The sequence below is a fragment of the Hyperolius riggenbachi genome, chromosome 2, assembly GCF_040937935.1.
Source record: "Hyperolius riggenbachi isolate aHypRig1 chromosome 2, aHypRig1.pri, whole genome shotgun sequence".
NCBI classification, from domain to species: domain Eukaryota; kingdom Metazoa; phylum Chordata; class Amphibia; order Anura; family Hyperoliidae; genus Hyperolius; species Hyperolius riggenbachi.
In genome coordinates this window covers 525,983,182-526,006,182 of record NC_090647.1, presented here as the reverse complement: position 1 = coordinate 526,006,182, position 23,001 = coordinate 525,983,182, and the positions used below count along the sequence as shown (strand labels likewise).

At 44.9% G+C, this 23,001-nt stretch overlaps 1 protein-coding gene across 6 annotated transcripts in view; it reads left to right on the top strand.

The window, feature by feature from the left end:
- The window catches only part of GRIK1 (glutamate ionotropic receptor kainate type subunit 1), a 599,538-nt gene that overhangs the window by 222,532 nt on the left and 354,005 nt on the right, over nucleotides 1–23,001 (top strand). For all 6 annotated transcript variants that reach the window (XM_068270607.1, XM_068270605.1, XM_068270609.1 and 3 more), the window contains exon 3: nucleotides 3,090–3,347. In XM_068270607.1, coding sequence (XP_068126708.1) covers nucleotides 3,090–3,347 — 258 coding nt within the window. The remainder of the gene's footprint in view (nucleotides 1–3,089; nucleotides 3,348–23,001) is intronic.

Genomic DNA, 23,001 nt, shown 5'->3' with positions numbered 1-23,001 from the left:
TCCCCAAGCCTACAGTATGTACCTCCTATGTTTTTCATAAGCCAAAACATAATTAGACAGAGGTATCCCAGAAATACCTATAATTGGCAGCATTTCCCTCCAAATTCATGTAATTTGGCAGAGTTTCTCCCAAAATACACAAAATGTGGCAGCGTTTCTCCCAAAATACACGGTTGAGGCTGTTTCCTCCAAAATATACATAATGTGACAGTGTTTGCCCACAAAATACACATAATTAGCACCAGTTTCAAAAAAAGTGAAGCAGACAGGCAGCATTTCCCCCAAAATACACAAAATGAGGCAACGTTTCCATGAAAAATACACATAATGTGGTAACATTTCCCCCCCCCAAAAAACCCATGTGCAGTCTCCCCCAAAATACACAAAATGAGGTGCACTTCCCCAAAAATACACATAGTTAGGCAGCATTTCCCCACAAAATACACATAATGTAGCAGCATTTTCCCACACAACTCTCATAATTAGGCAGCGATTTCCCCCCAAATACACATAATGCTGCAGTGCCCCCCCCCCCCTCCCCCCACTAAAAAAACACATGATTGGTAGCATTTCTCTCACAAAAAGACACATAGTTAGGCAGCCATTGTTCCCCGAAATATAAATAATTATGTATTTCTCCCCTTAAAAAACACATTGGACAGTGTTTACCCCATAAAATATGTTAGCCAAAGTTAGTGCCTCCTAATATCCCTGGAGTCAGTGATGGCACATAAACTCACCTGGCAGGTGAATTTTCCCCGTCCACCAATGCTGCTAGCCTATCTGACCTCCATTGCTGCAGCTCTGGCTGCAAATCTCCTGTGCTATAGTATGCTGAGAGGCAGAGCAGGGCTGCAGGAAAATGGCGGCCGGGGCCCAGAACTGGAGACACAAATAGATTTCAGTGCTGGGCTTCAGATGACATTTTCCCATAGCCTTTTTGCCGTACTTCCACTGAGAGTCCCGCAGCCGTGCCAGACACTGCATCTACAGGATCTGCCATTTCATCTGAGGGACCCCCTGACAGGTGTCAAGACCCCAGGTTGAGAAACCCGGTTATAGATAAAAAACAAGGACTCGGTGATATTTCAAAATATAACTGTATTCAGCACTGTGTACAATGCATTTTGCTGCTTGGGCAGCTTCATCAGGTAATAAGAGTGTCATATACTTTATATAGGCACTCCCAGCTCCTGCAGTCTACAGACTCTGACACTTCGATTAACCTGATAAAGCTGCTCAGAGCAGCGAAACACTCTGGATATTTGCGCTTTTTCTCTTCACTTAATGTTTAAAAGTTTGTATGCTCTATATAAAAGGTAACTTTTACCTCCTGTATCACCAGTGATTTGACTATGTACAAGGACTCCTGATTAGCTAGCATACGGTGGTGGCTAATTGGAAGTCCTCATGTTTGGTCAGTTATTATTTATTGCTCATTAAAACACTAGTAATAGGCTTTATTGCAGAGACAGAATGGAGATGCGCTGAGCACATTATGATGAGCCACAGATCTCTCAAGCAAAGGGCAACACTCAGGGACATTTATAGTTGTGTGGTAAAAATTAGTTTCAAAACAACTAAATGAGGATTTGGGAAGCAGAATGCAGGACATGCTCATCATACTTGTTTACTGTAATGATTTACCTTCTAAAAGAAACAAAAATTCTATTTGGCAACTTTCGGCCATATCATGGCTAAAGATTGGTAAAGTTACGATGTGCGGGGACGCACTTTTACCTTTACTAAGACCATCTACTTAGTGAGAGTTGTGCAATTCGTGTGATTCCTGTTACCTAGGTAATCTAAACACTGTTGATGTAGCCATACATCTACAGATGATGGGCAGATTTGACCAACAGACAAATCTCTCTCTAATCGATTCTGATTAGAGAGAGATCTGTTAGCTGCCCATTCACCACAGCCCGATTACTGATCAATTTCATACTGAAATTGATCAGAAATTGGCCTTGTGACGACACACCTGACCTGACGCTGTCCTCCCTAATGTCGTGTGCCACCCCCCATGCCCAGTGCACTATACATTAGTGGCTGGATGGTGTAATGGTTAAGGGCTCTGCCTCTGACACAGGAGACCAGGGGTTCAAATCTCAGCTCTGCCTGTTCAGTAAGCCAGCACCTATTCAGCAGGAGACCTTAGGCAAGTCTCCCTAACACTGCTACTGCCTATAGAGCGCGTCCTAGTGGCTGCAGCTCTGGCGTTTTGAGTCCGCCAGGAGAAAAGCACGATATGAATGTTATTTGTCTTGTCTTGACTTGTCATTACCTGTCTTTGGCTGCCACCAGTCCTCTGCTGGCTCTGAGCGCACTCCTTGCTTCTTACACGTGCCCCATGTGGATACCTAGTAAAGGCGCGTGTGTGATATCAGACGTCACACATGCGTCCACGCTACATGTGGCGCATGTGTATGGACAGCAGAGGGAGCCCAGAGCAAGCGGAGGCCACGGACAGGTAATGTATAACGTGTACTGGGGAAGGGGCATTTTACATTAGGGCAGGCAGCATCGGGGGTTTTGTTACGTTCGTGGTTCATCCCGATATCACTCACTGTTACAGCTGTGCACCCGATCAAGCAAGTCAGCCTTACATCTTCAGCATGTCCGATTGATTAATGCGACCAATTTTGGCCCAAAATTGGTCACATTGTTGGTCAGGCATGCATTTAGCGGTACCGATTTTCATCCAATCCCGATTATAATAAACAAAGCGGATGGTGGATTGGCTGCCAAGTCGCCTGGCGTATGGGCACCTTTAGAGTACACATGTGCATATGTATTAGTTAGTACACCACCGGTGAGCTGGGCGCAGGGCGAGCCAAATGATGGCTCACCCATATGCCCCTCAAATTCCTGGATACACTTGAAGCCACCAGCCAGCAAGAAAATCACCTAATGAAAATGGAAACCAGTCTTGCCAAAATGTGCCCAGATTGCTAAGTAGAAAGAAGTGGCTGTCCAGTTATAGCAGCTTATAACTATTTTCAAGAAGCAAGTAAATATAGAAGCATATTTTATATAGTTCTATTGATATCATTAATAATGCTTCTCCTCCTCTTTCTGCTTCTTAGCATGTGACCAGTTGGCCCTTGGCGTGGCGGCACTGTTTGGACCGTCGCACAGCTCTTCCGTCAGCGCAGTCCAGTCTATCTGCAACGCTCTGGAAGTTCCACATATCCAAACCCGGTGGAAACACCCATCAGTGGATAACAAAGACACATTTTTCATTAACCTCCATCCGGATTATGCTGCCATCAGCCGAGCTGTGCTGGACCTGGTCTTACACTACAGCTGGAAGACGGTGACCGTGGTATATGAAGACAGCACAGGTACTTGTCCAGTGTCATGTCAGGATAGGTCGAAGCTCTCTGTATTAAGTGTTTGGCAAACTTGCTGCAGTATGGTTGGGCTGGGGAACCTGATAGGGAAAATTACTTGCACTGCCCATCCAGCTCTTTATGCTTCCTCAGCACAAATTAGTAAAAGAAAAAAATAATTTGGATGTCAGCAACAGCTGGTGCATGAATTACTAGCCCAAAGGGCTTTGTCAGGAAGTGAGAATAGTGTGCAATGCATAAACAATAATATTTACAGTATCCCCCCCCCCCCCATCAAAATTCCTAGCAGGTGCTGTAAATGTTGTTATTATTTATGCATTGTACACTGTTCTCACTTCCTGATGAAGCCCTTCAGGGTGAAATATATTGAAGTTTGTGTCACTGTAAATATATGCACCCTTAATGTTTCACACATCTCAGTTTCAGTAGAATGATCTAGGCAGCAATATATTGTGCTTGAGTGACGGGTTGGCACCAGAGATTAATGTATATTTGGCCAATACCTTTAAGCCTCGTTTACACTTAATCAGTTGGTGTGCGTTAGTGTGCGTTAGTGTACATTAGTAGTACGCGTTGGTATGCGTTTTTTCCATAGCAGTGCATTGTGAAAAAGATTTCAGTTAAAATGTGTTAAAGTGAACCTCCGGACTAAAAATCTACTCAGCAGAACTGAAAAGGCTTGGTGTTTCTTTAGCAGTTTCACAGCATCAGAACTTTGTTTTTCTTACCAAAGCATCATTTTTAGCTAAGCTCCACCCATCATAGTAAAAAAGCCCGGGCTTTTTTCCCCCTGATGCTGTGCAGAGCATGATGGGATTTCCTATGTTGTTATTCATGTTGCCTAGCAACTGGGAGAGGTGCTCAGCACCCAGGACAGTTGGAACTGTTAACTTAACTAATGTAACTTAATGACAGTATGTTTGTTTAGGCTGGAGTTCCTCTTTAAGTGTGAAAGGTGCCATAGGAAAACATGGGCATTACTTTGAAAATCAGTTTTCTTTCGGTTATAACTGAGAATAACTGATTAAGTGTAAAATGGCCCTTAGTGTCACTTTTGGTTACCTACCTAGATAACTGCGTAACAGTCAATCCACTCCTACACGTCTGTGAGATAGGTAGCTACACCCCTCTCTGTTTGCTAATATTAAGGGGAGGTGGGGGATCAGCAAGGACCTGAACACATGTGTAGTGCTCTTCAACCTGTTGTAGGACAAGTGCTGACAGCTGACAAACATTTTTTAATTGTAAATCAAGTACACTCTATTGCTTAGTCCACTATTAGGGGCGTCCATAAGACCACATTTTGTCTATGAGCAGCACAGCAGCCTGTACTCAGTAGCTGATCATCTTTAGAACACGATGTCCTCCGTCTTTCATCTCCTTCTTCGTTGCACATTTTTTTCAGTCCTCTTTCATAGTTATTATCCAGACTTCCTTTATTTATCATCATGAACCGTGGCAGCCTAACATCTCCATCTACCCTCAGTCTCCTCTCCTGTTTAATTGATGTCCCTCATACAGGTTAAAAGCCTCTTACATCTGCCTGCTCTGAGCTAAGCTAGAAATGGGATGAGAGATGTGCTGTATTGAGTTTATTGATTGACATCTTGTTAAAGTTGAAGATGGTTTATCAAGGCTCGCCATTTCCATAATGTTATGTGCGCATGGTACAAAGTGCTCTCGGAGCCGCTGATGAAGTGTTGAAGTGTCAGAGTCGCGTTCTTATTTTTTTTTCCTGGGCACGACGTTCTATAGCATTGCCCTCGATTAAAGAATAATTTTGTATTTGCAGCTCAGACAATTGAAAAAGAAAGAGGTGGAACATTTAACGTGGAACATTTCTTTTGCGATATCTGGAGCATTCCTCGCACACCACTTGAAGAGTAGGAGAATGCTTGTTAAACGGAAGATAAAACGCCCATTTTATCTTTGAATATTTACTGTTGTGTGTCTGGTATCCACCGCTAGGCTCTGCCTGTTCACCTGGATTTTCCTCCTCCTGGATCACCATCGCACAGGTGTTACCGTGTTTACACAAAAATAACACACTGTCTTATATTCATTTTTCCTTCAAAAGACGTGCTAGGGCTTTTTTCCGGGGAGGTCTTATATTTTGTGGGGGTAGCAAAATCCCCCCTTGTGTATAGCCAGAGCCCCCTTGTTTATGGCCAGATCCCCCCTTAAAGGGAACCTGTACTGAGTAAAATTATTTAAAATAAACACACGAGGTAACTTCAAATGAACATTACATAGTTACCTTGCCATCAGTTCCTCTCAGAAGCTCACCATTTTCTTCTTACAGTGATCCCTTCCAGTTCTGACAACATTTTGTCGGAACTGAAATTTATCAGTTGCTGTCAGTTATATATCAGTTGCTGTCAGTTATATATCAGTTGCTGTCAGTTATAGCTGAGTGGACAACTAATGTGCCCAGTAATGTCCATGTTTCCCTATGGCTCAAGTGGGCGATGTTACAGTTTAAAGGGACTCCGAGCAGTGCAGAAACTATGGGAAGATGCATATCATTTGAAAGCTCTCTTTCTCCTCTTTCCAATGATATATAAATCGCCGCCCTAGGCCTTTTAGTTTTCGCTATTTTCGCGATTGAAATTTCTGCGGCCGCGATTTCGATCGCGAAAATAGAGAAAACTAAACGGCGTAGGGTGACGATTTAGGGGTCGTCAGAAAGAGGAGAAAGAGAGCTTTAAAATTATATCCATCTTTCCATAGTTACATTGTATTACACAGGGCGACTTTTTCTGCTGAATGGCGCTGCTGACTTTGAGAAAAAGTCGCCCTGTGTAATACAATGTAACTATGGAAAGATGGATATCATTTTAAATCTCTCTTTCTCCTCTTTCTGACGACACCTAAATCGTCGCCCTACGCCTTTTAGTTTTCTCTATTTTCGCGATCGAAATCGCGGCCGCGGCAATTTCAATCGCGAAAATAGCGACGTAGGGCTGTGGTTTGTATATCATTGGAAAGAGGAGAAAGAGAGCTTTAAAATGATATGCATCTTTCCATAGTTTTTGCACTGCTCGGAGTCCCTTTAACAGTGTGCCGACCAAAAAGCTGTTATGGGGTAACGGCCATTTTCAAAATGGAGGACGGAGAATTCCATCGATCACAGTGGACAAACAGGATGCGGAAGAGGAGAAAGAGATTGAGGAGTAGACTACACGGGAGGTAAGTATGACTTGTGTATGTTTATTTTGACTTTTAATTTTCAGTTCAGGTTTTCTTAAGTATAGCCAGACCAGACCCCCCCCCCCCCCTAATGTATAGTCAGATTCCCTACTTGTTTGGCTGCAGTATTGTCTGAATAACACCAGAAACAAGCATGCAGCTTATCTTGTCAGATCTTACAATAATGTCAGTAACACCTGATCTGCTGCATGCTTGTTCAGGGTCTATGACTGAAAGTATCAGCAGATCTCTCTATTCAGTTGTCCTTTAAAGGGACACCGAGCAGTGCAGAAACTATGGAAAGATGCATATCATTTTAAAGCTCTCTTTCTCCTCTTTCCAATGATATATAAACCACCGCCCTACGCCTTTTAGTTTTCGCTATTTTTGCGATCGAAATTGCCGCGGCCGCGACTTCGATCGCGAAAATAGAGAAAACTAAAAGGCGTAGGGCGACGATTTAGGGGTCGCCAGAAAGAGGAGAAAGAGAGCTTTCCATAGTTACATTGTATTACACAGGGCGACTTTTTCTCAAAGTCAGCAGCTCCATTCAGCAGAAAAAGTCACCCTGTGTAATGCAATGTAACTATGGAAAGATGGATATCATTTTAAAGCTCTCGTTCTCCTCTTTCTGGCGACACTTAAATCGTCGCCCTACGCAATTTCGATCGTGAAAATAGCGAAAACTAAAAGGCGTAGGGCAGTGGATTGTATATCATTGGAAAGAGGAGAAAGAGAGCTTTAAAATGATATGCATCTTTCCATAGTTTCTGCACCGCTCGGAGTCCCTTTAAAGGAGGAATGATCAAGTAATCAGCATCACTCAAATGTTCTCAAGCAACAGCTTCTTCTTTTTGTTTTCTTTTTTCAACCTTTTTCTCCTGGTGGACTCAAAGTTCCAGCGCTGCAGCCACTAAGACCCTCTCTATAGGCTGTAGCAGTGTTAGGGAGTCTTGCCCAAGGTCTCCTACTGAATAGGTGCTGGCTTACTGAACAGACAGAGCCGAGATTCGAACCCAGGTCTCCTGTGTCAGAGGCAGAGCCCTTAGAGAACAATTGACACCCATGCTAACCTAGAAATACAAAACACATACTGTATATAAATAGATGAATACTAGTTCTACTTACACAGATGTATTGCACTGTCCGTGTTATGATTCCTGTTAATTTTATAACGGAAAAGCAGAGAATCCTATTCTAGACAGTTTCCATCTTGGTTACCTTTGAATGAAGCTAATCCTGACATAATTTCCTCCCTCGCTCTTTTTTTCTCCTCTTGCTAATTGTGTATTCGTTACCCGCCCTCCTCCCAGAGTCTTCAGACACTCCCACTGAGGTCTATACTAGGAAGTGTCATTAGAAGGAGGGGGAAATACCACTTCCTGCGTACGTGGGGCTGCTGGTCCGACTGGATACTCTCAGCAGGGACACTTTGAGCCCTCCATCAATGGGATTCCTCAGTCGAACCTAAACAATAGATACCCAGGAACTGATAATATTGTTTTTCAGATTGGTATGTCTCGGAAACTTCCCATGCTTTGTTTACATGTCTGTTTCGGACACTGTTTGTATATATTCTGTTGTTGTTCTTTGTTCTGTTTAGTGGTACTCTTACCCTTTATGCTATTTTATGTAGCACGCCCCAGCTCTTATGTTCTACCCGGCAGCCTAGACTCTTTCGCTCATGGCCACAGTAATAGAATACATTATCCTACTGCGATCAAGGCCATGGACTAGTCATCCTCCCCAAAGGGGTTATTAAAGCCACTTAACGCACGGCTGCCTACAGACATTTCTATTAATGTATAACCTGATTATAATTGTGTATGCATAAAGCTTCTGTTAACTCTTTCAGTCAATAAAAACTAAAGTTGAAAAAAAGGAGGGGGAAATAAAGGGAAGAGGAGGAATATATTATAGATACAAAGATCCCCCAGCATGCAACTGTTTTGCCAGCCGATGGCAATGGCAATTAAAGGGCCAGTGCTCCTAAGGTATGTGATAACTCCAAACTATAACAGCAGAACAAGTTTTGAAAGTTTTGAATGCAGGATTAGCATCTTTATCACTTAATACACTCAGGCCAGTTCCTGTTGAAATTTGAACTTAATGGTGACAACCTCGCTTTAACCAGTACACTATTCATCCACTACTAAAGCCATGAAGGGCACCAAGGGGAGGCACAGAAAGGGGTATGAACAATGGGGGGGGCATCAAAGTTTTGCTGTGGGGGGGGGGCCCATTTGAATTGCAGTTACACCACTGAGTGCTGCCTTATTGTTCTACATCCTTTTAGGCAAGTGATACCGAGCGTTCTATCCGTGTGCTTCGCTTTGATAGCACAGGGTTAACGGTCCACAGCTGTGCGCTGGAAACGGACGATAACCCCGATGTCTTCAGCAGAGAATAACTGTAATGAAGTTAAATTGCCCCCAAGGATCCTGTTTAATGTTTGCCTTTTATGTGCAATTCCCCTGAAGAAAGTCGACTCGTCACCGTACCGCTGCTTGTCTTCATGCCCTTATCGTTACGGCGCAGGGTCGTTAGAAGCCTCATTAGTGTTTATCTAATAACGTAGACAGAAATTAATCTTGATTTATTGTCATTTACAGTATGGGAAAACCGTTTCGCTTTCCAGTCATATTCTACATTAGGATACCCTGGGGGACGTTTTAGAGAGTGTGCAGTTACTTTTTTTTTTATTAGTAGTATTTTAATTTGAAAAAGTTTTATTATAGCTAGCATAAAAATACATGTTATTATTTTTGTTGCCGTTGTTGTTAACTTAATTGGGAACATATAAAATGTAGCAAATGAATTAAAAATATGCCAGTCAAACTAGGACTTTTTACAAGTTCTTATTTGTTTTTGTTTATTGTTTTTTTGTTATTATTTTATTTTAGTACTTAAAGCGCACCCAAACCAAAATTTGTTTTAATTCAAAATATTTAGTTGCACCACTCTGACACCTACAAAGATAAATAAACACTCCTTCAAGCCTATGAGCATTTCAGTGCATACTTTTCCCCCTTCTCTTTTCATAACTAGGCTTTTACTGGGGGCAGCCATTAGCAATTTCTCCTTTGCCGGACTCCACCTACTCCACCAGTTTGCCAGATTCTGTCCCGGCAATATGAAAGGAAGGGGAGGGGTTCCTCCAATAAATGTAAAATATTTTATATTTGTCATCATGCAGCTGAAAAAAGACTGCTATGTATTATTATAATTTAGAAAATAGATTTTATTTCTGAAATCTTGTATTTTTAATTTGGGTCCACTTTAACTTAGGAAAAATGTACAGATATATAGAAAAGCATTATGCATTTCCTTTAAAGCAGTGGTCCTCAAACTAAGGCCCGCGGGCCGATTGCGGCCCTCCAAGGCTTTTTCTCTGCCCCCCCCCCCAAACACCCTAACACAAGCTGTATAACTTATAGATGCAGCCCACTATATCTTTAAATATCGGCTGCTCGAATATAGAATAGCAGTGATGGCGTCACCCATCCACATACTATAGAAGCCAGCGAATGACTGTTACCCATCCAATTCTGCATCAGGTGACACTGCTGTCCAACTGGATGGCAGGTTGTCACCTGGGAATGCTTCACTGTCTGGTGCACAAAGACATTCTTCGAGCGACTAATTGGCTGCTGCTGGGAGTTCTCCTCCAGGCATGATTGGGGGGGGGGGGGGGAAGGGGGGGGGTGGGATCAATACCTACATTCAATGTAATGTTTTCAACATAATTTTCTGTATGTTCCAGCCCCCCGGCAGTCTGAAGTATGTTGACTTGGCCCATGACCGAAAAAGTTTGGCGAACCTCTACTTTAACCAGCTGAGCGGTCTGGACGAGCTCAGCTCGTCCAACACCGCCAGCGGCTGCCGCTCAGGCCCTGCTGGGCCGATTTTAATGAAATAAAAAGCAGCACACGCAGCCGGCACTTTGCCAGCCGCGTGTGCTGCCTGATCGCCGCCGCTCTGCGGCGATTCGCCGCGAGCAGCGGCGAAAGAGGGTCCCCCCAGCCGCCTGAGCCCAGCGTAGCCGGAACAAAAAGTTCCGGCCAGCGCTAAGGGCTGGATCGGAGGCGGCTGACGTCAGGACGTCGGCTGACGTCGATGACGTCACTCCGCTCGTCGCTATGGCGACGATATAAGCAAAACAAGGAAGGCCGCTCATTGCGGCCTTCCTTGTTTATTCTGGGCGCCGGAGGCGATCGGAAGATCGCCTCCGGAGCGCCCTCTAGTGGGCTTTCATGCAGCCAACTTTCAGTTGGCTGCATGAAATAGTTTTTTTTTTATTTAAAAAAAACCCTCCCGCAGCCACCCTGGCGATTTAATCAGAACGCCAGGGTGGTTAAAGGATATCTGGGCTGAAAAGGAAAAGTTAATCCATACTTACCTGGGACTTCTTCCAGCCCCTAGCAGCCTATGCGGTCCCACGCTGCACTTCCGCTGCCCTCCAGTGTGCCACAGTCCCCTTCATAAAATCACCAATCACTACTGTGGTAGCAGGCTTCTGCACAAGCGTGCTCTGTTTTTCCTCCTCCCCCCCCCCCTTCCTCCCCCTGCATAGCAACGGAGCACATGTCAGCTATACAGCTGACTTCGGCGTCTTTACAATGTTGGCCCAGCGCGGTCACCCGAGGGGTTGGGTCCCAATTCCTGATGGGCGACACTAGACGCAGGTGTGAACAGGCCTTAAGTCTGGCCCCCAAATTACACACCGGGCGCTGCTTTAGCTGCAAGTAACATTTTGGTCTATGGTGCCGTCCAAACTACCCAGTGCTGTGCAATGGCCAAATTACTTACCTCGCTACTACTCACATATGCTATCCCTCTTGTATTTAATGCTATGCTTAGTAGCTTGTGGTTTTTACTTTGTACTTTATGTTATTTTGGACCACATCATGTGATGGACATCACAATGGCTGGGACCCTCTTCATTGAAATAAGCAGGAACAATAACCCCAAACACACACAAACATTCCTATTTTTAAAGTGATCCGAGATAAACTTTTACTCATTGCATAATTGTGTTCCTTTTATATAGTTTATAGGGCATTCCTCAAGCCAAATACTTTTTTTGTTTTGTTTTAATACTCTAATTCCTTATAGACTAAACAAGCCTCGCCCACAGCTTCTCCAGAGAGCCTTGGCACTTTGAGCCTTAGTAGCAAGGGCTTATGGGAGCTCTGTCTGGGCAGGAGGGGGAGGTTACTAGCCAGAGATTTCAGAGGCAGAGGGGAGAGAAGGGAAGAGGAGAGGGGAGTGAAGTTTTCATAGGCTGAGGGCTGGAGATTTAGATCAGCTTGCCTGTGTGTAATGTGACAAGCAGAACATGGCCGCTCTCATTGTATTACAGGAATAAACAATCACAAACTGTTGAAGCTGTTTGCAGCTAGATATGCTGTGTAAACTATCTAAACTTTAGATAAGATATATAGAGAAGTTACTTGTTCTGGTTAGTTTTTCATCTCTGATCTGCTTTAAGCCCAATTGCACCTTACTCTTCCGGTACTGATTCTTATAGTCTCTCGTCCTTACTGTTGTATTTTCATTTTGAGTGATTACATTACAACTGTTAGATGAACTGAGGCCAGGCCCGGATTTATCTCACAGGAGCCTATAGGCACAAATGTCCTGGCACCCTAGACTCCGCCCTCCATGAACCTACAAACCCCCTCCGAACTCCACCACAAATGTGCTGGCTGTCCCAGCTGTCACTTCTCCCTTACTTCCCTTGCCTGACATAGGTAGCTACAGATGCCCCTTTATACTAAGGATGGCTCTGGCTTCCTAATACTAAGTAGCTAGAAGTGCTGCCAACTGAAGGAACATCTGGTCAGTGGAATGCAGAGAGCCGGGTGAGTAACCCTTTTTTAGGCGCTCCGAACTTACGGCCTACCGTACACAGACACTGCTTTGTATTTGATCTGAGGAAGCAGACTGTGTTCCACGAAACGCATTATAATAGTGTCTGGTGAATAATAAACCCTTTGTTTGAAATTGCCTTTGCCCCTTCCTTTGAGGTAAGCCATTTTTATTATTTATATTTTTTGATATTTTTCGTCATAATATAGATATACCATTCATCCATCACCACCTATTTTTTGTGTGGCGCCTTCTCCTTCCCAGTTGTAACCTCTCATTTACACTTCGCTCAGAACTCAGCATAGGGAAGGAGAGCCACTCTGGGAGGGGAGTGAGCCGCCTTTCCATCATCAGGCACCTGTAGGCACGTGGCTACAGTGCCTTATGGTAAATCCAGCCCTGACTGAGGCCAAAAGGTGAGGGTTTAAACACGATAATGGATATGGTTGTAACGTTTCCCTTAATCCAGAATTACCTAATAGCTACTTTATGTGCAGTTACCTAAAAGCTGGAGTGATTGTTTAGGTAAAAATTGTCTCCTAAATTGCAGTCCAAGAGTCCTTCTCTTGGAGACATTTACACTCCCAAAGCAGCAGCTGTCGATAAAATTATTTCGAGGCTGGCAAAAAAAAAAAAAAAAAACACAACTACAAGGAGGCCACTCATACCTTCATACCAGTCACTTTTTAGCACATTGTTGCTGTCCTGAGGAAGTGGACAATGCCCACAAAACGCATTGTCCATGTTTTTATGTGCAGTGCATTTTTATGTGCAATAAACATTTGAAATTTGAATAGACTGTTGGTCTTACAGTAAAAGGTAAGCCTTTCCATACCTTTCCTTTTTAACAGTTTTAATTTTTTTGGGCTCCCCTTATATCTTTACTTCTCTGGAAGGAGGTTGTCATTTTAGTTTAGTACCTCTCAGTTGCTATACTGCCAGACCCAGTATATCGCCGATCCAGTTAATTATCCTTCTCCAAGCAAGGACGGATATTCCCCCAAATGCCAGAAAAGTGTTTACATAAGGTGCAACCTAAAAAGTGGGAGTATTACTACTTTATACTTCTAGGTGAAACTCGAAAAATCATATTTTGTAAACTAGGGGTTCCCAATCTTTTTGGGTCAAGGGCCGGGTCAACATACTTCAGACTGCTGGGGCCGGAACATACATAAAATCATGTTGGAAAACTTTACATTGAATCTAGGGGCTCGATTCACAAAGCGGTGCTAACCCAGTTAGCACGCCTAAAAGACTTTAGGCGTGATAACCATTGCACCACGCTGGTGAAAAGCCAGTTTAGGCGTGATAAGTTTAGGCATGATAAGTTTAGGCGTGATAAGTTTAGATCGCGCGCAAAGTCCCGCACGCAAAGCAGCGCCATTAAACTCTATGAAAAGTGCACCAGACTTTGCTAGCGGAAAACTTTTGATCAGCTGTGCACTTCGGTGCTAACCCAGTTGGTGCTATAGTTATCACGCCTAAACTTATCACGCCTAAACTTATCACGCCTAAACTTATCACGCCTAAACTTATCACACCTAAACTTATCACTCCTAAACTGAGTTTAGGCTTGATAAAGGGCTTTTCACCAGCGTGCTAACTGTTAGCACCGCTTTGTGAATCAAGCCCTAGGTATTGATTCCCCCAATCATGCCCAGAGGAGACCTCCCAGCAGCGACCATTCAGTCATGCGGCGTCTGAAGAACGTCTTCGTGCAGCGGACAGTGAAGCATACACAGGTGACAATCTGCCCTCCAGTTGGACAGCAGTGTCACCTGGTGCAGAATTGGATTGGAAACCAGCGAATGACTGCTTGCTGGCTTCTACAGTATGTGGATGGGTGGTGTCAGCACTGCTATTCTATATGCCGGACGCCGATATTTAAAGGTGCAGTGGGCCATATCTATAAGTTATACATTTTGTGTTTGGGGGGCCAGTAAGAAAACTTTGGGGGCCGCATTCTGCCTGCGGGCCATAGTTTGAGGACCACTGGTGTAAACGTTCATTTATTTCAGTAATTCAACTTAAAATGTGAAACTAACATATGAAATAGACTTCTACATGCAAAGCGAGATATTTCAAGCCTTAATTTGTTATAATTTTGATGATTATGGCTTACAGCTTGTGAGAACCCCAAAATCAAAATCTCAGTCCATTAGAATGTTGTAAAAATGTTCAATATTCTTGGCTCAAAGTGTCAGACTCATCAGCTAATTAATCCAAAACATCTGCAAAGGGTTCCTATTTCATATATTAGTTTCACCTTTGAAGTTGAATTACTGAAATAAATGGACTTTTACACAATATTCTAATTTTTCGAGTTTCACCTGTACAGCTGGTATTTTAACATGCTCCTGGATTTCTTTCTGGTGCCTTCTCATTACATGTCAGGGTAAGTGGGGCCTGGTAGAGCAAAAAAAAGTCTGAATTGATTGTAATATTAATAACAAAAAACATTAGGTTTAGACATAAGGTATTCTAATGAGTTTCATGGGGTCCTCAAAAGTCTAGGACCTCTTGCAAGGGAAGCCCAGACATATTACCTGGCACCTCATTTACTGGCATCTGCACCAATGCAGAGACCAGATGTTAATCATGTGACCCTCTGCACCAATGCAGAGACTGGATGTTAATCATGTGGTTCTCTTCACCAATGGAGAAACCTGGTGTAAATAATGTTGTCCTCTGCACCATTGAAGAGACCTGATTTGAATCATGTGGTGCAGGATTTAGGTACCAATTTGTGGCATGGAAAATAGGCCAGCAGCCAGACTGAGGATCTGCTGGAGCAAAGGAAAGGACCTAATCAGTTACGCTATTAGTGCGGTTAGGGTGGAAAGCCTGCAGGGATGTACTACTTGCAAAACAATCTTACGTTATTACACAAATCTCTCATTGCAAGTGTGTGGTATGCGCAATTAGACAAGACAAGACAAATAACATTTATTTTGCGCTTTTCTCCGTGTGGACTCAAAGTGCTCAAGCTGCAGCCACTAGGGTGCGCTCAGTAGGCAGTAGCAGTGTTAGGGAGTCTAGCCCAAGGATTCTTTACTGAATAGGTGCTGGGTTACTGAACAGGAAGAGCCGAAATTCAAACAGGAAGGTCTCCTGGCAGAGCCCTTAACCATTACAAATCCACTAGCATTCTTCAAGCTTCACTATGAATTAGGTGAGAATTGTGCATTTTTGCTGATCATTTCTAAAATAAAATACAGGTCACCTTTGTTGGATCGCTTAAATTTCCTCTGTTCTCTAAAATCCCCGTAAATCTGGATGCAAGACAGCATTATATAGATGTAACGTAAAGAAACGGTTCCTCTTTTAGAACCATCCACCTTGTTAGTGAAGAATGCAAGCTCTTTATTTCTGGACATCCTCATCTTGAAGGTAGCCTAGGTGTTGAGATGATTGGCCCTATACGTAATTGGCAAACACCGGCTGGAATTTCCTTTGAAGGTTATTTATATACTGACCCAGCATGAGGGAGAGGGCTTCATTAGTAGGTCATCAGCTCTTATATGTCTTAAGTGCCTTCACAATAAGGAAAAAGCACCATCAAGGCCATTAAGCCAATTCATTTACTGCAGCAGGAAAGGCACCAACAATATGTTTGGTTGCTTTCTGCAGGAAATAGATCAAAAGCAAAGAATGTTCAGGCCCACCTGACAATGGGATTCGTAATTCGGCCTTTGGTGGCTATGTGGAAAAAGACGTTAATTAGTGTTATTTGCAGTCATTATGGCTCAAAAGGCTATACGGGCTGGGCTATGTATCAGATGTTTCATTATTCTTATCTTGCCTTGTTTTGGTACAGCAAAGTACACAATATGAACTGGAAGAACAAATTAGCAGCAGGGACAAGAAGAAACCCTCAAGTAGAAGGTGACTTTCTAAGGGCAGTTACTAGATTTTGTTTTGGGTTTAAATATTATGTGATGGGTTGCTGAAGTCAAAGCAATCACATTGTAGGCTGGAAGGGAGTTTTGGTACTGGAACCAGTCCATCTCTGTACCAAATTTGGTAGAGCGCCAATCAAGGAACAATGCTGAGGTGCGCTTTTATACATTTAGTCATGTACTACAGAAGGTCACTTCCTACACCCAGAATGGAGAGGGAAAGTCTTTATGACGTGCTTCTACTCTGCGACCATTGAGTAAGCTCTATGCTCTTCCATCATTGGGCTTGATTCACAAAGCGGTGCTAACTGTTAGCACGCCTGTGAAAACCCCCTTAGCACGTCTAAACAAACTTTTCGCGCATAAAACTTTACGCGCGCAAAACTTTATGCGCGTAAAACTTTACGCGCGTACTGCACAGAGCACAGGGCGCACCGCGCGAAGTGCCCATTAAAGCCTATGGGACTTAGCGCGCGTAAAACTTTGCGCGCGTAAAACTTTATGCGCGCAAAGTTAGCGCACGATCTGATTGAGAAATCCGGTGCTAACCTACTTAGCACCCTGGTTAGCGTGTCTAAAGACTTTAGACGTGCTAAGTAGGTTAGCACCGCTTTGTGAATCAAGCCCATTGTATGGTGCGCAAGGGCTTCCGCAAGAGACAGGTAAAAGCTACAGAGTATTATAAAGGCCGCTGAAAGGATCCTTGGCACCAGGGCCCCATAGGAAAAAATAGGCAATTGCCCCAGGGCCCCAGAGCCTGTAGGGGCCCCCAAGGTGTCCCTCCCCATCTTAGCTGTTGCTCCCCAGGGACTCTGCAGAGTCTGTTAAGTTGGGAGGTGATTGGGGGAGGGTCAGCAGCCATCTCAGGGGACTAGGAGGGACATTTGGCTGCAACAAAGGGCCTCTAATGACGATTTTTGGTCGGGGGGTGTCTGTTTTGGGGCCCTCAAGCTAATTTTGCCCTAGGGCCCCATTGTTACTTGAACCGGCCCTGCTTGGCACCCCTTCCCACCTCTCAATCTGCTTTACTCCACCAGACTACTTTCCAGGGCAGTCAGGATAGCAAAATACCCCTCTTACCTCGGCAACTGCTACCTTAAGCCTCTCCCGTTGGGCCACCTATACAGGTCCTTACCTGCCAAGACCACTAGACAGAGAAGCTCCTTCTTTCCCCAAGTTGTTCAAATCCTAAATCTATGCCCCCTTGATCTAGTGTCCCACTCACATGGACGCTGGTACACCATCTTAATGTATACCCTGTCTTGTCTCTTGTGCTATGACTGCCTCTCTTTGTACTGAAAATGTATGTCTTTAGCTTGCATTGTACGTGTTTTGTATAGTATTGTACTGCACTGCTGAGCTTTTCTGTGCCAGAAATAATTCCATGTACTATCCTCTGCTTGGCGAAATAAACCTGATTCTTATCCTGATTTATGATGGACATGTTCTATAGCTTCTTAGATGCATGGAGAGCCATGAGTAGGCCAATCACATGCTGGGTTTCCATGCTAAGGGCCATTTTCCTCTAGCAAGCGCAATCACAAGTCCAAATCACCTGTGCTTGCGATCTCGCAAGCTGTTTCTTCCACTATCCACGTTTGCAACATAAGGCAGTGGGGAACATACAGACGTGTATCTTTAAGCGTGCAGGCATGGCACCCTCCCTCTTCAAACAAGGGGGGGGGGCACAGTGCTGCTGGCAGCATTCGTGAGTCTAAGGGAGTAACAATCACTCAGCAGCCTGGCCGTCTCAGTCTTTGCCATATATCTACATTAGAAGCTATTGAGAGTTGGGCTCTAAACTTTTGCCTCTTTCCCTGTCCTGGCAGCCCCCACTCCTGTGCTCCCCCTACCACAAATCATGTCTCAGCCCTCTGAGATAGCGGCAGATGCTTCTGGTCTGGAGGTTACAGGATCTCTCATTCATTCCCCTCTCTGTCATTCACACATTCCTCAGCCTTATCACAGAGTGCTGTGTTTACTTACTTTTATTTATGACACTCTCTGCACTTTAACCATTGCCCTGCTGGCATATCTGTGGCCACTGGCCAGCTCCACTCTCTTGTACACAGTCTATCTCAAATGTCAACATGCACTTTATTTCTAGCTCAGCATCTACCTACTGATATGTAATAGGTAGTCAGGCTTTCGTTATGTTATAATCATCACTGCGAATGCTTCATTGTTTTTATTCATATGAGAGTGGTAGCTGTCATATTTCCTTTTAAACAATACCAGTTGCCTGGCAAACCTGCTGATCTTTCTGGTCAGTAGGGTCTAAATCACACACCTGAAACATGCATGCAGCTAACCTTGTCAGATTTGGCATAGACATTTGATCTGCATGCTCGTACAGGGTCTATGGTTTAAAGTATTAGAAGCAGAGGATCAGCAGGATAGCCTAATTTATTTAGTGACTGTTACATTGGTATTTGTGTGTGTGTGTGTGTTCTGATTGCGTGAAGGGGTTACCCTACCAGGACAGGCAGCGGCATAACTAAGACCCCCCCGGGCCCCCCTGCAAAAATTTTAAGCGGAACAACTATCCCCCCCCCCCGGGACCCGCTCAGGGCCGTTTTGGGGGGCTGGAGGGGTCGCAGCATGAGGGGAAAGCTATGGCCACACTCGGTGGGGAGGGGGGTCGCCCCCCCCCCCCTCCCTCACCTCGGGCTCTCCCCTCTGCAATCAAGCATGGACGCTTCTCTCTCTAGCCTCTGACGTGACTTCCTTAGCCTCTGACGCGACTTCCTGTTTATACAGGAAGTAGCATCAGAGGCTAGAGAGAGAAGCGTCCACGCTGGAGCGCACGGAAGGTATATAGCTGCCGCTGCCCGCCGCTGCACATATATAGTTATTTAAGCTGGGTGGGAGCGCAGAGGGGAGAGCCCGAGGTGAGGGAGGGGGGGGGGGGCATCCCCCCTCCCCGCCGACTGTGGCCATAGCTTTCCCCTCATGCTGCGACCCCTCCAGCCCCCCAAAACGGCAAAACTGCATGGGCTGTAGCCCCTATTGTTATGCCCATGAAGACAGGTTGGACATGATGCTGTTCAATGTAGGTGTGTGTGTGTGTGTGTGTGGGGGGGGGGGGGGGGGTTGCAATTTTAGTATTTGCCACGGGCACTGTCTTGCCTAGATGCACCACTGGGAGCATAGCACGATCGCGATGATAATCGAGCAGGGCGGTGATTGCAATTCGGCAAAAAATGAGTCGCTGTAGTAGAAAATGAGCTAATCGATTTACATGTTATTGTGGTGCACTCGGCAAAATGGCTGCGATCTGCTTTTTTAATCGGATCGCAGCTAGTGGAAAAGGGCCCTGACGGCGAATGCAAATATATCTTGTGTGAGCAGTGAACACATAGACAGTGGGTACACAACTATTTGGACAAAAAGCTTTTCAGAGAACTTACCTGAGCTTGCCTAAAGGGCCAGAGGTCCTAAACCTCATTGAGTTCAGATAGAATGCAAGGGGAGGGGGCACCACTCCTACTGCAAACTTACTGTGCTAAACAAACCAGAGAAGTGATAGAGCTACAAGCTTGTAATTACCAAAAGGCAAGACAGGGGAAAAGAATAGCAGCTCAAAATGTAAAGGGAACTATGGCCCAAACTCACCTTAAGCCTGCAAATACACATACCAACTCTAATAAAACAGAGATTGTTGGTTGCACACCACTGACGGGAGTGTTCCTTGTCGGGATGGTCGGAAATGGCAATTTCTGATTTCAACAGATTTCTGTTTTTCGAAAAGTGCCTTTCCGATTTCCACATATTCTCCGATTTCAGCAAAATGTTATTTTATTTTTTTTTTGTCAAACTTAGTTGACCCAAATTTTTTTTTTTTTTTGCGGAAAAACTCTGTAATCTTTTGCATTCTCTGATTAACCTAATACTGTCTTCTCATTGGCCTAAAATTTATGAGGTAATGTGATTTCCATGGTAAAATTCGGCATTCTCTGATTGGTCCAATGCTTCCAAGTCTTCTGATTGGCTTAAAATGTCTGAGTCTCAGTAATGTGGTTCTCCGCATACCGATTTCTGCCGAAAGCCGATTTACAATCGTAAACTTAGGAACCCGCCGATTTCATAAACGAATCCCTATTCCTCGATAAACACAGGTCTTTTTTTTTTTTGTTCAGCTAAACTGCAAGCAGTAACAGAAAGGTATTGGCACTATTATGAATACTTGCGGTTTTATGCAGGAACCATCCCCCAGCACACATAGGAGAATCCAGAGAGGATAAGTGCCCTCTAAGTGCATTCGTTGTTTAAAGTGGATTTCGAGGAGTTTGCAATTATGTATAAATGCAGCCACAGTCGCCTACATACTAGACACAATAGTGCCTTTTTTCAAATGAAATTGCTTAATGCCATTATTCTGATGGCGAAAATGTGGTCATGTGACCACTGCACACTGGGAGGAGGACTATATCGTGCGCGCATTTACATAATTTGAAGCACATTCATGTAATCCATTTGCCAATTGTGTTTCATCTTTTTTATGACCACTGATGGCTGGATGCCTCTGACACAGGAGACCAGGATTCAAATGTTGGCTTTTGCTGGTTAGTAAGTCAGCACCTATTCAGTAGGAGACCTTGGGCAAGACTCTCTTACACTGCTACCGCCTATTGGGCGTGTTCTAGTGGCTGCAGCTCTGGTGATTTGAGAAAAGGGCAATAGAAATGTTATGTGTCTTGTCTTTGGGTTCGGTACTCACTCAGACTGTTCTGTGATGGGGATCAGTCCAGAAACGTTGGCTTCTGCGATTGGGATCGAAGTAAAATTGTAGAGTGAGCCCCTAGTTCTCAGGGGAGCTCACTTGACAATAGAGGATGCAAACCCGCTCAGGGCCGTTTTTGGGGGGGCCGTAGGGGTCGCAACATAAGGGGAGAGCATTGGACATCTGTGAAGAGGGGGACATTCCTCCCCCCCCATCACCTCGGGCTTTCCCCTCTGCTCTCCCATCAAGCATCTATCACTGGCAGCGGGCAGTAACACATACTTTCCTGCGTTCCACCACTGGAGGTTCCTGTAACGATCAGTGTAACACAGAGAGGATCTGATTACCGGTGATCTGCAGTATCACCGAGAATGCAGATATATACCCGATTATTGATGATCTGCAGTATCACCGATAATCAGATATATCTCTAACCTCTGGACACCTGAGTAATATGAGTGTTTGGTGCAACCGTATACTTTGAAGAGAGCACCCGAGTAGAGGGTGCTAGGCAGTACGAGATACTGCTTAGAGAACGGGTTCCTTCCACTGGTCTGATGCTCCCCAAGGGGCGGAGCCAGGCTGAGAGTGGGGAGGATCAGAGAGTGAGTGACACCAAGGTGAAGTGTCACTGACAGGACTGGAAACTATCTCCCAACGGGGAAGATAGTTCTCGAGGTCGGACAGGCCAGGTCGTTAACACACAGACAGATAAAGTACAGAAACAGGAGACAGATGCGGAATCCTAAGACTAGCAGAGTTTGGCAACAGAGTATCAGATATAGCGAAGTACCTAATCAGAGATCAGAAGAGTGGTCAGGAAAGCAGAAGGTCATAACAAATAATTGACAATGCCTAGACTTGGGTGTGAGCTCCTAGATCATCAACACCCCAGAACTGGTCTAGAATATAACACAGATGTAAACAGGATTCCTAGACTAAGGTGTGAGCTCCTTGGTCATCAACACCTTGGAAACTGGTCTAACAAATAACTTAGATAGTAACACAGTAAATAACAGAATTCCTAGACTAAGGTGTGAGCTCCTTGGTCATCAACACCTTGGAAACTGGTCTAGCAAATAACACAGATTCTGACAAAAGGTCTGAGTGCTACCACATAGTGATCGCAACGGCAGACAACCAGCAAATGCCCAGCCACCAGTATATATAGTTCAGAGCTCTCCAGCGCCTCCCCCAAGTGCTGGACCAATGGCAACCGTTTCTGGCGTCAGCTGACCAGCCTGGTCAGCTGATCCCCCACTGACTGACATAAAGTTCTTCCTCCCAGCGCGCATGCGCGTCCACCTAAACCTATGTGGACTACAGCTCCCAGCCATACCAGAACTTTTTTGTGAAATGCCCCCTGCGCTGCACGCGGAATCCGCCGCCATGCCACCAGCGCATGCGGCGGTTCCTCCGCGTTCAGGCAGACACAAAGACGAGTGAGCAGCTGCATCAGCTGCCGCGCTGGACGCGGAACCCGCCGCCCTACTAGAGGTGCATGCGGCGGTGCTTCCGATTTTTCTCACAGTTCCTCTAAGTGTGTGACGCCACTTCCTGTTTAAACAGACCTCCGCGGTGGATGGAGGTATGTGTCCTGCCCGCCGCCGCTTCCAGTGATATATGCTGGAGGGGAGAGCCCGAGGCCCATCCCCACCAATGTCCAATGCTCTCCCCTCATGTTGCGACCCCTCCGGCCCCAAAAAATGGCCCGGGTGGGGGGGGGAGGATCCAAATTTTCGGATGATTTCTAGTTATGCCCCTGGAAGCACGCTTTAAATAGTTACAAGGTTAGAAGCACAAGGATGCAGCTGTTTATCAATAGAGTACCACAATATGGCTGGGAAGCTCTAAACAAGATAAGAAGGGGGCGCTCCTTGCGTTTAAAAGTATTAACTAGATCTTTGCCCCGATGGTGTGTTTCTCTGCATTTCCTTCTCATGTGGAGGAGTTCAGGTCCTCT